The 17,580-nt window shown below is 47.8% G+C and overlaps 1 protein-coding gene across 3 annotated transcripts in view; it reads left to right on the forward strand.

Annotated features, from left to right (window-relative positions):
* The window catches only part of MTG1 (mitochondrial ribosome associated GTPase 1), a 1,022,130-nt gene that overhangs the window by 593,308 nt on the left and 411,242 nt on the right, over nt 1-17,580 (forward strand). For all 3 annotated transcript variants that reach the window (XM_075349124.1, XM_075349125.1, XM_075349126.1), the window contains one exon: nt 6,045-6,141. In XM_075349124.1, coding sequence (XP_075205239.1) covers nt 6,045-6,141 — 97 coding nt within the window. The remainder of the gene's footprint in view (nt 1-6,044; nt 6,142-17,580) is intronic.

The following is a 17,580-nucleotide window of genomic DNA, read 5'->3' on the forward strand; positions in this document are numbered from 1 at the left end:
TTTTTACGCCATATTCCTGCACCCAGTTTACACCTCCTGGCAAAAAAACTATAATTTTTTTTTAAACTTTAGTAATAACAGACATGTGAAAAAGCATTTATTTTACTGATTTTTTTTGCCGCGGGTTTCTGTCAGGAGGTGCACATTTGGTGCTGTAAACGACTGCACCAGATTTTAGAACCAAATTGGCACCTCCTGGCAGAAAAAGAAATGTAGTTTTGCATTTTTGGGCCAAGGGATGCAAATTTGGTGATGACATTTTTTACCCCATATTCCTGCACCCAATCTATGCTTACTGGCAAAAAAACCCGTTTTTTGGCGCATTTTTTGCCACGGTTTTTGCCACGGTTTTCTGCTATGAGGTGCACATTTGGTGCTGAAATCATCTGCACCAGATTTGCACCTCCTGGTAGAAAAAAAACCATTTTTTGCATTTTTAGGCCAAGTGATGCAAATTTGGCGATTAAATTTATACACCATATTCGTGCACCAAATCTACACCTCCTGGCAAAAAACCCCAGGGTAATAAGGGGTTAATAATAGCGCAAAGCTGCTAATAAACCCTAAATTAATGATGGCACGCTTCTATGAGACACCCCTCATCATTAATCTGTAAATATAAGTAAACAAACACTGAAAAAATCCTTTATTTGAAATAAAATCCAAAAAATATCATCTTTCACACGTTCACAAGAGGTCCCACGGCAATTTTAGCTCTGCTACATCTGACTCTCACAGCGAGCGCCATAAAGCAAGAGTGCTAGCTGTGAACACCAGAAAATAAATGAGCCACAGTGAGCGATGAATGCAGGCAGATGCCGTCACAGGTGATTGCAACCAATCACAGAAGCCAGGCTGGCCGGTGGGTGGGGAAAGCCGTGTATACGGAATGAGCGGCCCAGGGAGGCAACAGGAGCAGCGTACAGCAGCTTGGGAGCAGCGTATGGCATGGCCAGAGCCTTGGTAAGTATGAAGCGCTTGCTTCATTCTTATTTTCTTTATTTTTCCTCTATATTTTTTATTTTCTCGAGTACTGGTTCTGGATCAAACACCCGGAATCCCAGGCCCAGGACTCGGGCACCTTTGAAACCGTGCGAATCTGGATTTTTACAGTCCAGGTCCACCCAGCCCTACTGTTAAGCGTTCTAGAGTTATTACATCATAAAGTGACACTGGTCAGAATTGGAAAAAAATTGCCTGGTCATAAAGTTGAAATCCAGGCTCGCAAGTGAAGGGATTAAGCATCTTTTGTTTTCTGTCAACTGACTATCCCATGTGATGTACACAGCAGTCTCAGTGTATGATATGTCATGTATACAACTTACTATTATTACACGTGCTTATATAGCCATCATATTCCATAGTGCTTTGCATACTTTATCATCATTGTCCCCATTTGAGCTCACAATCTAAATTTTCTATCAGTATGTCTTTGGAATGTGGGAAGAAACCCACACAAACACTGGGCATAAAAACTCCATGCAGATGTTGTCTCTGGTTTGATTTGAACCCAGGAACCCACTTCTGCAAAGCAACAGTGCTAATGACTGAGCCAAAGTGCTGCCCATGCAACAGTCTCAGGATTCATTGATACACGATGTAGTGTATGCAGCAGTGTCTTGGTGTATTTTATGTGGTGTAAACAGCAGTGACTTGGTATATCCTGGTGTCATAGCATGTTACAAATGGAAGGAACCTCGAGGATACTGTTCAGACTTAATGGATAGCAGATAAGGCTAAACTTCCAACTTTATGTTGTGCAGAAACATTTGTTTCACAGAAAACCCAAGGATTAAAATTCAGACTTTGTCATGTACAAATGTTAATGAAAAAAATCTAGATCTACGCGTTTCAGATGAGAATCATCCTTAATCATGATATTGCAACTCCTATGTACATCAAAATAGCGTTTGCTTCCACATGTGTGGCTAAAAGGTTGTCCATCCGGGAAATCCATTTTTATTAAACTAATTTGTGCTGTATTGTAATATACAACACCCCAATTAATTTTATTATTTATTTTGTTTGATTCCATTCACATGTGTGACTTGATTGAAACACATGATTTTATTATATACCTGTTACACTACCATAGGTACAGAGAATTACCAAGCAATCGAGGAAAAGGGAACGGAAACCCTGTTTCTTACGAACGGGGAGATAGTGACCCCTGACCAAAACCTACCGCTGGTCCCTGGAGTCCCTCACCACCCTAGATATGTTCCGCATCTATGCACTGAGCCGGATACCTGACCCTAGGAATCTCTAGTGCTAGCCCCTAAATAGGGAGCATGTGGGATGAGTTTTTCATCAACCCAATTTAACACGAGAAGACACACGGAGGTGGAAAATGCATGAACTACTTATCTAGGTAGAAGTTAAGCAAAGTTTCAGCAACGATACTACAGATGAGATACAAGCCTCCTGCTTGAAACCAAAGCTTGAATGAGCTGAATAATATCACCAGCACTAGTCCAGGGAAGATGGGAGTATTTAAAGGGGTTATCCAGCTTCTTTTGACTTTTTTTTTTATTACCCTATTGGGCTACATTGGGGCAGGTAAGTAGATAGAGACCAATTACCTGCCCTGCTGTCAGCCCCTCTCCCCTGGCTCAGAGTGGTCATGTGACCGCTCCTGCCGCGATTTTGCTGCTTCCGGTCATTTCATGTCAACATGGGCAGGGCCATGTTGACATGCAAATCTGGAACAGCTTGTTGCCGCCCTGCTGGGCTGTACAGTGCGATGAGCCCCGCCCCTTCCCTGCACCCTCCCACACATTCCCCCGCACCTCTTACTCTCCCCGCAACCTCCCCCTGCACTGCTGTGGGGTCCGTGCCCTGGGGGAGGGGCCTGGCAGCGGCTGCCGTGGTGTCAGCGCCAGCATCGGGCCCCTGCTTAGGATCGCACATTCAAATGTACCAGCATCGCAGATCACAGATGCTGGTACATTTGAAAGTGCTGATGAGAAGCAGCGCAGCGCTGCTTCTCATCACTGTCCCTCCCGCTGTCTGTGCTCTCTTCAGCACAGCGGTGACGTCACTACTGTGCTGATATGGCCAGAGCACAGACAGCGCGCAACGTTCAGGAGCGGCGGGGACCAAGGACGGGTGAGTATGTACTCCCTACATGTGTTCCCGATGGGGATGGGGGGGTCGGTCAGTCGGTGCAGAGCGCCGCGTGCGGTACAGAGCCATATGTGTGTGTGTGTGCGGTGCAGAGCCATGCGTGTGCGGTGCAGAGCCATATGTGTGCGTGTGCGGTACAGAGCCATATGTGTGTGTGCGTGCGGTGCAGAGCCATGCGTGTGCGGTGCAGAGCCATATGTGTGCGTGTGCGGTACAGAGCCATATGTGTGTGTGTGCGGTGCAGAGCCATGCGTGTGCGGTGCAGAGCCATATGTGTGTGTGTGCGGTGCAGAGCCATATGTGTGTGTGCGTGTGCGGTGCAGAGCCATATGTGTGTGTGCGTGTGCGGTGCAGAGCCATATGTGTGTGTGTGTGTGCGGTGCAGAGCCATATGTGTGTGTGTGCGGTGCAGAGCCATATGTGTGCGTGTGCAAAGCCATATGTGTGCGTGTGCGGTGCAGAGCCATATGTGTGTGTGTGTCTGCGGTGCAGAGCCATGCGTGTGCGGTGCAGAGCCATATGTGTGCCGTGCAGAGCCATATGTGTGCGTGTGCGGTGCAGAGCCCGATGTGCATGTGTGTGGTGCAGAGCCATATGTGCGTGTGTTGTGCAGAGCCATATGTGCGTGTGATGTGCAGAGCCGCGTGTGCGGTGCAGAGCCCGATGTGGTGTGCAGTGCAGAGCCCGATGTGTGTGTGCGGTGCAGAGCCCGATGTGCGCGTGCAGTGCCGAGTCCGATGTGCGTGTGTGTGGTGCAGAGCCATATGTGCGTGTGTGGTGCAGAGCCATATGTGCATGTGTGATGTGCAGAGCCATATGTGTGTGTGCGGTGCAGAGCCCGATGTGGTGTGCGGTGCAGAGCCCGATGTGGTGTGCGGTGCAGAGCCCGATGTGGTGTGCGGTGCAGAGCCCGATGTGGTGTGTGGTGCAGAGCCTGATGTGGGGCTGCTATTTGCTATGCTGTAGTGATAACAGGTCAGTGCTGAGGCTGAATACTGACAGGGAATGTGTGCAGGGGGCGGGCAGGGGGCGAGGCTGGACACTGAGGAGGGGCTTGACACTGAGGCCGGGCGGTGCCAGCTCTGACTGAGGTTTTGCACAGGAAGTGGTCAGTTTGCTTGTGCTGAATGTAAACAAGGAGCTGCAGAGAATAAAGGGGGAATTCAAGAGGAACAAAAGTTAGAAAACAAAAAATAACAATGTAGGGGTGTTTTATATGACAATACAGCACAGATTAGCTTACCAAAAATTTTTGAGTTTGTCGGACAACTCCTTTAAGCACAGGGGGAATACTGCTAATCTGCAGCTGGACCGAAGGAGCACTGCACTGGGTCCTAAAGGGGAAGAGATGAAAACCCAACAGGAAAGCTAACTAGTACAATGAATAATAACAGCAGGAACAATAGAAAGTTTGGAAGCATTTTGCGCAGCCAAATGCTGTTGACCTTCTGTTGCCAGAAAACACAACTGTCTGTCACCTGTGCCAATACCAATGTGAGAATGGTTAACACATTATTAGAATGTTGTTTACAATATAGCACCTATATGCAGGGGAAAAATAAAAGGATATGGATACAAATAAAGGTGAAGGTAATTGGCTCAATATCCAAGGTTTTTACAAATGTGGATTATTTTCCCATGTAAAGTTTGCCCATTTGTTAATAAAGCAAACATTTTACTTAATCATCTTAAAGTGAACATTATAATAGATAAATATTCCTAAATAACATCTCCTGTTTTGTTATTTATAATATAGAGTGTTTCAAGTGTGAATTAAAATATTGAAATGATTTTCTATGAAATAAATATTTTTGCACACTATAGAGCTAGAATTTTTGCCTTGTCTGATATTGTAAAATGCAGAGATAATGACTAACTATACTTCAGGTTGTAGTCTTATGATTGGTACACAATTTGTAGTGAAGCTACCGTATTTTCCGGCGTATAAGACTACTGGGCTTATAAGACGACCCCCAAATTTAGACATAAAAAAATGGTAAAAAAATAAAATCGGGTCCGTCTTATACTCCAGTGTTGTCTTACTGTGGAGGGAGCAGCGGTGATGAAGTGGCATCACAGGAGGCAGGAGCGTTGCTGGTGTGGTCTGTGCCTGGCAGTGGTGGTGGAGCGGGGTCACATGAGGCAGTGGCGGTGGTGCTGGGGTCTGTGCCTGGCAGTGGTGGTGGAGCGGGGTCACATGAGGCAGTGGCGGTGGTGCTGGGGTCTGTGCCTGGCAGCGGTGCAGTTTTTCCTGGCAGCGATGGGACTGTGCCTGGCAGCGGAAGCTGTGCTGCCTGTGTGGAGCAGATAGGTGACCCAGATGCTCTGCCGGTGGTCTGGGCTTCAAAGAAATGGCACCTGGAACCGCGTTTTCGGATGGAACGCTCAACTGAGAGCTCCATCTGCGCATGCGCTTACTCCGGGCGCCATGATTTGAAGCTAGAGCATCTGGGACATCCGCCACACAGACACCACAGCTTCCACTGCCAGCGCAGCTAACTGGCCACCCGTACGGAGAGGCAGCCACCAGTATGCAGGCACGCATGGAGAGGCAGCTGGCTGCCCGCATGCACAGAAAGGCAGCCAGCCGCCAACCGCACAGAGAGCCGCCCGTACAGAGAGGCAGCCACCTGCATGCACAGACAGCCTCCAGCCACTTATACTTGGAAAAATATGGAACGGTACCTAATTAAGCGCCCTATAAGATGATACCCAGCGTATAAGATGACCCCCAACTTTTGAGAAGATGTTCAGGGGTTAAAAAGTCGTCTTATACGCCGGAAAATACGGTCTGGTAATTATTTTAGAGTAAAATATGAAAAATTATGTAGTGCAGTACACTGATTAAATTTAGTCTGTTATATTTTGGGAAATAAATAATGGGTTGTATAACTTATGTAGGTCTTTTACTTTTCCAGGTTTCTGAAAATCCCCTTATCTATCTTTTGGATACTCCCGGTGTCCTTTCACCTCGGATTGAGTCACTTGAGACCGGAATGAAGCTAGCACTATGTGGTAAAAAATTACAGCAATACCTTGCTCTCATTTTCATATACATGTTCACACCATTGAAATTGCAACAAAGGAAAAGATGTGGGATTATGGAAATCATTGGATGAATAGACATGCTATGAACAAAATGTTCATAACATCTCGATATATTCAGTATTGAGTAATAGCACAACATGCAGAAATACACGCACTTACACACTTTTGATGCTATTAGTAAAGTTATTAACCCCCTTAAAGGGATTTTCCCATAAACAAAGTATATTTTAAACAATAGGTCGTGAAATATAAATAAGTTTGACAATTGGGTGTGTTACTAAAATGTTCCTGTGCTGTCTTATAAATGTGCCCCCCCCTATGTACTGTGTAATGGCTATGTCAGAAGATGCAGAGCTACTCCAGTTCATGGTCTGAACATACCAAAGCTCCTGGCCAGGTGGACGAAGCAAAAGAGTAAACAGACAGGGCAGCATAGAATCAGAGCTGATTCTTTCTGTGAGACCAAACATGTTTTTAAACAGGTAGGGAAATGGTTTACGCCACAGAAAGCAGCATCTGCAATACTATGTTGTCCTTTCTGTATGTTCTTTTGCTCACCCACACCCCCCTGGTCAGGAGTTGGGATATATTCAGACCAAGTTCCTTCCACTGTTACACAGTACATAGGGTGAACACTTGTATAAGAATATCTAAACAAAAGAACATTTTTTTAACACATCCAATTGTGGGACCTATTTTTATTCCAAGATCTATTGATTAACCTGTACTTTGTGGGACAACCCTTTAAATCTGTCACCGGGTTTTTGCATAGCGTAGGGGCTGAGATCATGATTCCAGCAGTGATTCCAGCACTTACTGGGCTTCATAGTGTAGTTTTGATAAAATCACTGTTTAATTAGCAGTAAATTATCATTAGAAGACTACTTGGCCTCCTGCCAGGTAGCCCAGCATATTCATGAGCTCTATATTAGTGATGGGTGGACCTGGACTATAAAAGTCCAGTTCCGCGTGGTTTCAAACGTACCCCAGTGTCGGGCCTGGAATTCTCAGGGAATTCTGTCTAATGATCTGGATCTGGCACTCAGAAAATAAAAAAAATAAATAAGGAAAATATAAAGATGATAAGAATGAAGCAAGCGGTGCTACACTTACCGAGGCTCCGGCGCGGCTGTAACTTCTCCCCAACGGCAGCTCATTCACTTCTGGGGCTGCTCATTTTTGGTCATCCATATGCCCTGCTTTCCCCGCCCTCCAGACGTCCTGGCATCTGTGATTGGTTGCAGTCAGACTCACCCCCCAGCCTGTGACAGCGTCTGACTGTAACCAATCCCGGGCACTGTCTGCGGGTTACCATCGTAGTGTAAAAATAAATAAATATAACATTTGGTGTAGGATCCTCCATAATATGATGCCCAGCACATATAAAACATACGAAGGCTACAGCCCCCAGCTCTGCCCTTATCTTGGCTGTGTATCAAAATAGGAGAAACCGTATGCGGCTTTTTTTTTAAAAAAAAAAAAAAAAGTTTAAATACATTTTAAAAAACAGCATGCGTCCCTCCTCAATTTTGATACCCATCAATGACAAAGCCTGACAGCTTGGGGCTGGTTTTCTCAGACTGGGGAGACTCATGCTTATGGGACCACCCTCCCCAGCCTAACAATAATAGCCTGTATCCACCCGGAATTGCCGCATCCATTAGATGCGACCGTACCGGCGTTTGGTCTGGCTCTTCCTGATTGCCCTGGTGCAGTAGCAATCTGGGTAGGGAGGTGTCTATGAGACCCCTCATTACGAATCAGTAAAGGGTACTTTACACGCTGCGATCTCGCTAGCGAGATTGCAAGCGATCGTACCTGCCCCCGTCGGTTGTGCGAAACGGGCAAATCGTTGCCCAAGGCGCACAACCTCGCTTACACCCGTCACACAGACTTACCTGCCCTGCGACGTCGCTCTGGCCGGCGAACCGCCTCCTTTCTAAGGGGGCGGTTCGTGCGACGTCACACGGCAGGCGTCCAATAGAAGCGGAGGGGCGGAGATGAGCGGTACGTAACATTCCGCCCACCTTCTTCCTTGTGCATGCCGGTGGAGGCAGGTAAGGAGATGTTTGTCGCTCCTGCGGTGTCACACACAGCGATGTGGGGTGCCGCAGGAACGAGGAACAAGATCGCTAATAAGCAGAGAACGATTTTTGGTTTCAGGACGACCACTCCGCGGCAAACGATTTTGACCACTTTTGCGATCGTTTAAGGTCGCTCGTACTTGTCACACATTGCGATATCGTTAATGACGCCGGATGTACATCACAAACACCGTGACCCCGACGATAACTCACTAACAATATCGCAGTGTGTAAAGCCCCCTTAAGCAAAAAGAAATAAACACAAACACCCAAAAAATTATTTATTTGAAATAAAAAACAAAAAAAGCACCTTTTTTACCAGTTTATTAACCCCAAAACACCCCTCAAGCGTCTAACGTAATCCACACGAGGTCCCACGACAATTCCGGAACTGCTACATCTGAATTCACAAACATGAACATGACCACCCGCTGTGAGGTTCAGGTAGAGACGCGCAATCAGCAGTGACATCACTCACATGACTTGCAGTCACAGCTGGAGGTTACCATGGAACGAGGCAGATGGGGGAACGAGGCAGACTGGGAAATGAGACAGGTACAGAGATTGAGAGAGACAAGTGAAACGCCCATGCCGGGGCCTGCAGGGATGGCATGGTCACCGGGCCGGTGGTATTCGGGTCAGGCTGTGAGTGGCCCGACCCTGCTTCCGTGACCCTGGCGGGTTTCAATAAAGGAAAGTCAGACAGTCAGTCCGGTGTGACAAGGGGGATGGAAGAAGGGTAACAGAGTTCCTGGGGAGTTTGCCATCGGTCGCAGCGACCACCGGGGTCTCGGCCTCCTCTCTATCTCCGCTCTTCCCCCTGGAAATGGTATGTGACGGGGACGGGGTGCTAGCAGCGCCACCCGTGGTAAGCGACCAGGTGTTCAGCCACCGCTGCACAGTCTCTCTCCCGGGCAGGTGTTACAGGCAGCCAGATGGAATCGCTCCCCACGGGTGGAGCTGGGGGAGCTCTGCGAGGTTAATGAGACCCAGGGCAACAGTCCTCAGGGACACCAGGGGCACAGGGCGGTAGCAGTACTCACACCAGTCACGTAGTGCGGGTTCCAGTTTCTCTTTATTTACAGTCCATTCCACATCGCACCCGGGTGCTGGCCCTCGCCGCCTGTAGCCTCTGGTCGGTCCCGGGCAGGTAGGAGGAAGGATCCGGTGAGGTGTTCTGGGGGTCTCTCTCTTTTGTGTGCGTTAGTGCCATCCCCGTGGCATAGAGCATCTTGGGAACTCGCCGCCTCTCTGTCTGTCTCTGCCCGGTAGCGCATAACACCAACCGCCACCAGGTACAACATTCTCCAAGGTCCCCAGTCCTCGGCTCCATCCCCTTCCTCTAGATGTTATCAGCCCTGGTCTCGTGGCATCTCCTCAACAGGAGCTGTTCTCTGGAGGTCTGCACTCTCTCGCAGCCTCTGACGTTCTGCTCAACTTTTCTGTCTGCTCTGCACTTCACTCCTCATTCAGGCCCCCCCTCCCCTCAGGTTGTCATGGGGACCTGCACACCTGCTCATTTAGGAGACCGGATGAGTCATGCAGGCTCAAACTACATGCTGTAAAGTTGTTAACTCCTCACCCTCCCCGACTTCCACGTTGCGCAGCGTCCTCTCTGAGCCAGCATGCATTTAGACTGGATGTGCGTCCTCTGACGCGCATCCTGCTAAAGCAAGGCAGGGGCTGGGGACTGGGGGCCCCCCTCATCAGCCCCGGCGATCTTCAGCTCTTGGAGTGTCTACCTGTCCCCACCGGATTCCACCTTCACACCACCTCCTCATTGCCCGCAGAACTGTGATGAGGTGCAGCTTGATGACCTCATCATGCTCAGCTGCAGGATGACGTGCCGGCTTCCTGCTCTGCTCCACTCGCCTCGCTTTCAGCCACGTGGCTAATTTGCATGAAATGCCCTAGAAGGGCTTCGCAGGCAATTTAGCAGAGTGTGCAGTGGCTGAAGCGACACCGCCGGGTCCCCCTGCTGTGGCTGTGACTGGGGCCCGGTGAAGAGGAGGGGGCATGGCCGGGGCTTAATAAAGCTAAGTAATTATCCTGGGCAAGGCCGGATTCCCCCCCTTGTCACCGGGCCCGCTACACCAGTCACAGTTGTAATACCCTGATGGTGGCACACCGTTCAACAACCTGCTGATGGTCAAGTGTAAAGACAAGAGGTACCACTACACAGTTTCCCAAACCAGACAGTGTATTAGGGTGCAATAAGAACATGGGGGAGTTGATCTATCTGATTAAGTCTTCCAGCCCGGCAATGCCATGTGGAAAGCCAAGGTGTGATACAAAAAACTGACTGTCCACATCGTACAGATCACAATGTTTATTGCTTATGTGCTATAACAGAGTGCAGGTCAATTCAGCAAATTCCTTCAGTTTGCCCCCTTCATGACCGCGGGCAGTAAAGTTATGTCCCATTTTTACGTGACTTAACGACCAGGGACGTAACTGTACTGCCTAAAGTTCACTTGAATGCCGTGACCATAGCAACAGCTTTCAAATTATGTTCCCTGCTGTTTCTTACAGCAGGGGACCTTTGCTTGACCCCAGGTTGGGTGGCATCGCCACCCCCATCGACAATCATTGTGATTGGCTGTTCAAATCTGAACCGCCAACCACATCATTTGCACGGATTTCGGCTAAAACAATGCCTGAACCAGTGTGATACTGTGAGCTCCTGCTATGATGAGCTGCAGCAGATCATAGCTGGAGCTCAAACATGGCTCCCCCAGCCCCTGCAGCACTGATTGCAGCGATCGTGCTATGATGCGCAATCGCTCCAATCAGCGTGCAGTGGGGCTGTCTGATCTGCAGGTGACCGCCCTCCCAAGTCTGTGCTGGTCTGAGAATTCCTCCCCCAACATGTCTGCAGCGTGCACTGGCTGCTACTTGTAGTACCACGCCGATGCTGCTGCCGCTGCCACTGCTACTGCCGCCACTGCTCCTGCTCCCACTGTAAGTATTGCGCTCCCCTTGTAGCCCCTGCGCGCTCCCACGATGTCCTCTGCGCGCTCCCGTGATGTCCCCTGCCTGTGCTGATGTGCCTCCCTGCCGTGATCTGCCCCCCCCATCTCTACTCTGCTCCAATTCTCCTGCCTCTGCTTCTTCGGTCTCCCCCTCCCCATCTGCTCTCCCTCTTTGATGTTCCCTACCTGCCTTCACCGGGTCATCCGAGGTCTTCACTGGCCTGATCACATTTGCCTCCATCGCTGGGTCCTTCCTGGCTGGGTCTTCTGATGAGCTGTCCAACCTCATGCCTGCTGCTCTGCTGTAAGAAGCTGTCCACTTTCTGCCTTCTACTCCTCCTACAGTTCTCTGGTCAGTGATCCTCCTGCAAATCTTCTGGGTACTGTGAGTATAATTTTTTTTTTTTATCCCCTATCCGTTTTTACACCTCATCTGTCCGTGCATCCCGCTGAGCGCTGATCAGTGATGCAAATAACGTACCTGCATCCGTGGTCAATTTTCGGCGGGACATTTTTTTTGTCCGTATCTTGCATTGTTTTTTTGCATCTCATCCGTATATGCTTCCTGCAGCGGCCGAGTGCTGATCAGGGATGCGCATAACGGATCGGCATCCTTGGTCAATTTTCGGCGTGACTTTTTTTTTCAGTATCACCGCCATTTTTTGTATCTCATCCGTCCGTGCATCCTGCAGCGGCCGATCTGTGCACGGCGTCTGTGCGTTTGAAAAGTCAAATGGCGCCCCTTTTCTTCCAAGCCCTGCTGTGCGCCCAAACAATTGATTTCCACCACATATGAGGTATCTGCGTACTCAGGAAAAATTGCACAATACATTTTATGGTGCAGTTTTTCCTGATACCATTGTTAAAAAAATAAGCTACCTGGTTGAAGCAAAAATTTTGTGGTAAAAAAATAAATAATTTTCACGGTTCAACATTCTCAACTTCTGTGGAGCCCCTGGGGTTAGAAGGGGCTCACCAAACATCTAGATAAATTCCTTGAGGGTCTAGTTCCAAAATGGGGTCATTTGTGGGGGAGCTCCACTGTTTAGGTACCATAGGGGGTCTCCAAACATGACATGGCGTCCGCTAATGATTCCAACCAATTTTGCTGTGAAATGGCGCTCCTCTTCTGAGCCCCACCGTGCACCCAAACAATTACTTTCCACCACATATGAGGTATCTGTGTACTCAGGAAAAATTGTATAATATGTTTTATGGTGCATTTTTTCCTGATACCCTTGTAAGAAAAAAAGCTACCTGGTTAAAGTAACAGTTTTGTGGTAAAAAAAAAAAATGTATTCATGGCTCAACATTATCATGGGGTTCACTAAACAGACACATAAATTCCTTGAGGGGTCTAGTTTCCAAAATGGGGTCATTTGTGGGGAAGCTCCATTGTTTAGGCAACTCAGGGGTTCTCTAAATGCAACATCACGTCACCTAATGATTCCAACCAATTTTGCTGTCAAATGGTGCTCCTTCCCTTCTGAGCCCCGCTGTGCGCCCAAACAATTACTTTCCACCACATATGAGGTATCTGCGCACTCAGGAGAAATTGCACAATATGTTTTATGGTACAGTTTTTCCTGATACCCTTGTGAAAAAAAAGCTACCTAGTTGAAGCAACAGTTTTGTGGTAAAAAAAATTTTTTTTCTTTTCACGGCTCAATGTTATAAACTCATGTAAAGCCCCCATGGGTTCAAACTGCTCACGAAACATCTAGAAAAATTATTTGAGGGTTCTAGTTTCCAAAATGGGGTCACTTGTGGGGGAGCTCCATTGTTTAGGCACCTCAGGGGGTCTTCAAACCGACATGGCGTCTGCTAATGAGTGCAGCTAATTTTGCGTTCAAAAATTCAAATGGATGACTCCAAGATGGCCGCGGGCAGAGGCAGACATGCATGACAGAGCTCCTGCATAATCCATGAGCATCCTGCCTTTCTGTCCACCATCAAACCTGTTGAGACCCCCTATTTTCATCCGAGGGGCCCCACAAGCTTGTTTGCATCTTCATTACTGAGTCATGCATCTTCATTACTGAGTTCACATCAGGACCCTTCAGGATTCAACTTGATCACTGCGGCCTGTTGAAGCCTTGGAGGCAGCTAGGGCACTGAACGGCAGGACTCCCACAGAAGATAAACCTGCCGGCGGAGGACCGGTGAGTCACCAACGGTGCAGGCAGAGTGTACCAGAGGCCGACAGCTTTACCCTGCTTCTCACTGAGCCGGATTACGGCCGTGGGACCTGTTGCTCTCTAGGAGCTGAAGAGATCCGCCGCCATTTTGTGAAAGCTGGTGTCCAGGCCCAGGGGTGCTGCATTTACTTCAACCTGTGCTGCGGTGAGAAGGGGGACCCGAGACTAGAGGGGGAGACGTCACTTACCTCTCCTGTGAGCCGGCCAACAGTGGGAATGGTGGGAAGTGCAGACCTCAGCTAATCCTCCACGTGGGAACCGGATCCACTGCCATCTTGTGAACGCAGGCCAGGCTGGAGGGTGACAGACGTGCAAAGCTGCTATCATCTGCAGGACCCGGCACAGAAGATCCCAACCAGAGCAGGAAACGCTGGAGCGTGGAGGACACTGAGGAGGCAAACAGCTCCGTGTGTGGTGAGAGGGGGAAGGGTGATTCCTGGAGTGTAACGGGCTGTGTGGAGGAGGGGAAGCCCCTTGATGTCAGTGTGGAAGGTGAGCAAATAGTGAGTCAATTCCTGTGTAAGCCCCTGCAGTGGACTGAAACTTGCTCACTGTTGTCTCTGTGAATGTAAAGGAGCCTCAGCACAAAAGACGCAGCACCAGCTCCTGACCCTTATTGCATTCCAAAACACATTGTGCCTTTATAAAGATCTGTGGTGACAGTGCTGACAGGGGGCCAGGTTCAGTGATAACACTCCTAATCTATCCAGGGACCCTGTGCCTGCTGTCTGCCTCATATTAACCCCCTGAATAAAAGGGAGCATTAACAGTACCAATCCATCTAGTGCAGCACCAGCTGTTAACCCCTTGTGTACCACTATGATTCAGGTCTCTGTATGCTCCAATCCCCAACTACAGGAAACAAAATACTGACCAGTCACTTACCTCCTCTTACTAGATTAAAAGAGTAACTGCAGAGAGCCCTGTGGAAAAAAGGGTCCCTTAGCAGCCAGAATAGAGGGAGAAAGATCTCAAAAGGCCCAGTCCCAACATATTTACACTGCCGGGGGTCCTAGCGAACTGAGGCAAGATCCTCATAATTGAAGATACAAGGAGGGATCACTGACAGCCCCCCTATGAGCTGGCTACATATACCTTCACAGACCCTGAAGCTGACAGTGGGGTACCAAGGAGGAGCTGATATTGAGGACTGTCACACAGTTACACCTTTAACATAAAGGAATCCTCTTCTCACCCCCCCACCCCCCAGGGGCATGTAAAGTTCCTGCATACACGCTGCTCGGAGGGAGCATAGAGGTCGAGCCCCCTCTTTTTCATCTGAAAATTATATTCTAAGCGACCGACTTCAATATGGTCAAAATTGGCAATAAAATGGCCAGCTCATTATCTAGACCAGCCGCGGCCACTACCCAGGCAGATGTTAAGTTTCTCAGAAAACACTTACACCCAGCGGACGCTGAAACAGACAATCCCCAGAGCACATCTAACAAAGGCGTCCAGGATATGGACGATGATGAAAGTGACACAGAGGGTGATGATACCAGCAAAGGTCTGCCCATCTCCAGATCTTTTATTAAACGGATTCTCACTAAAGCTATGGAGCCAGTAGTAAAAGAACTTTCAGACATCAAACAAGATATCAGCCAAATAGGCCATAGAGTGGAAACTCTAGAAGCCTCACATGCCACCATTACCACCACCTCCAACGCTATCATCTCTTGCCTACACCAACAGGAGGATAGTGTCAACCAAATACATGCCATCCTGGAGGACCATGAAAATAGAGAAAGGCGAAACAACCTCAGATTGAAAGGTCTTCCAGAATTGGTAGCAAATGAAGCCCTGGTCTCAGCTCTACAAAGTATATTTTCTGATCTGTTGGACACTGACCCCACTCCCCTCGTGGAACTAGTCAGAGCTCACAGAGCATTGAGACCCCGACCTAAGCAGGGGGAGCCACCAAGAGATGTCATTTGCCGCTTCTTGGACTACAGAATTAAAGAACTTACACTCAAAAAAGCTAGAGAGGCCGACTCCATAAGTTATTATGAGGGCTCAAAAATCCTGATATTTCAAGACCTCGCCTCCACCACTCTAACCAAGAGGCGATTACTAAAACCCTTTACAGAAGTGTTACGCCAAAACCAATTTCCATACCGCTGGCTATTCCCATTCGGCATTGCAATAACGGCAAAAGGGAAACACTATCAAGGCAGAACATCTGCAGAAATAAGACAAATCTGTGAAGATCTGGGGATCATTCTGGGGGAATACCCTGATCTAGAAATTTACCATTCAACATCAGCATTACAGCAGCTCCCAGAATCATCACCTTGGCACACCTTCACTCTGAAGACCCGCAGATCCAGACGTAAAGCGGCAAAGAAGATACGGATGAACGTAGAAAACGAGCCCCACTGAAGGGGTCTAGGCTCTGGTCTATTACTGCCTATTATTGTTTATGTACATAAAAAGCAAGAAGTCATTATAGGGGCTTTGCACTTACTGCTCCCTCTTGATGCTCACCTATGTTTCCTTTGAATCTCAAAATGTTAGAAATGTTCAAAGTATTACCCTATTCTCCTTCTGAGCTCCTTTCTACACCCTTCCTTCTTTGTTTTTTCTTCACCTTCTCTGGTCTTAGGTCCGGTCCATTCATCCTCCTGGAAAAAATATCATCTACCCCCAACCGTCATCATGTCAACACATCATAAGGTATTTAATGTGATAAGTCTCAATGCACATGGGTTAAACTTTCCCATACCAAGATCACAAACACTATCTAGCCTACATAAGAAACACGCTGATATAATCTTTTTGCAGGAAACCCACTTTCGTGAAGCCAAAATTCCATGCTTCGAAAAAGCACATTACAATCTCTGGTTTCATGCCCCTTCTCCAAGCAGAGGTTCCAGGGGGGTCTCAGTGGCCCTTGCCAAAGATATACCTTTCTTACCTCGAGAGGTAAAGGTAGATCCCGAAGGTCGGTTCATATTTATTAAAGGCTTATTGGCCGGCTCAATGGTAACCCTAGGGAATATATACGCGCCAAATGTTAAGCAGATACGATGGTTACTGGCTACGCTCAAAAAATATCGAGCTTTCCTAGAGGGTACTCCCATACTTAGCGGGGACTTTAACTTAGCCCTGGAACCTGGATTAGACTCCACAGCAAAAAAGAGCCACATCTCCCTTCGGGACCTCTCGCGGATCAAAAGCTCTCTCCTCTCCCTTTCCTTGATTGACATCTGGCGTTATCAACACCCCACAACCAAAGACTTTACCTTTTTCTCACACCCCCAAAAATCATATCATCGGTTAGACTACATCTTCCTATCAAGACATCTCTTACCTAATGTCGTTGACACGGCAATCCAGTCAACACCTTACTCGGACCATGCTTTTGTTTCGGCTAGTTTTTCACTCCAGAAGCCATATTTGCTCCATCGTATATGGAGGTTAAATGAGTCAATTCTCTCCTCAGAAGATAATAGGAAGCGCATTTCTGAATGTCTTCGCAACTATTTTGCGGTGAATAAGACACAAGATATCGCGGCCCCAATTTTGTGGGAAGCACACAAAGCGGTCATAAGGGGAGAATTGATTTCCATTTCCTCACACCTTAATAAGCAAAGGAAACTGAATTTACAAAATCTATACGAAGAGATCGCCACATTAGAAACTCAGCATAAGAAATCTTTATCCCAACAGACTTTGGAACAACTGACCGCGAAGCGTGTGGCACTTAGAGACTTACTTAATAAACAGTCAGTCAAACTATATCTAAGCTGGAAAAATCGCATGTTCCTCCATGGGGACAAGGCTTCTAAACTAATGATGTCCCTGATAAAAAAAAGGCAGGCTCGCACCTTTATCCACGCAATTAAAAATTCTCAGGGCCAACAAACGCAGGACTATTCCCAAATTTCAAAAGAATTTTTGCGATTTTATAAAGAGTTATAGCAAATCCGACCAGACGAGTCAGAAATAGAGAGAGATAAGAGGAAACGCGGCATACATAATTATCTAGCCAAACTCAATCTCCCGAAACTTTCCAAACTACAAAAAGTATCCTTGACAAAACCATTTTCTCGCGCTGAAGTTCAGTCTATTCTGTCAAAAAGTCCATTGGGGAAAGCCCCAGGCCCAGATGGCCTACCTATTGTATATTATAAAAAATTCATTGATATC

The sequence above is a fragment of the Anomaloglossus baeobatrachus genome, chromosome 5 (genome assembly GCF_048569485.1).
Source record: "Anomaloglossus baeobatrachus isolate aAnoBae1 chromosome 5, aAnoBae1.hap1, whole genome shotgun sequence".
NCBI lineage: Eukaryota > Metazoa > Chordata > Amphibia > Anura > Aromobatidae > Anomaloglossus > Anomaloglossus baeobatrachus.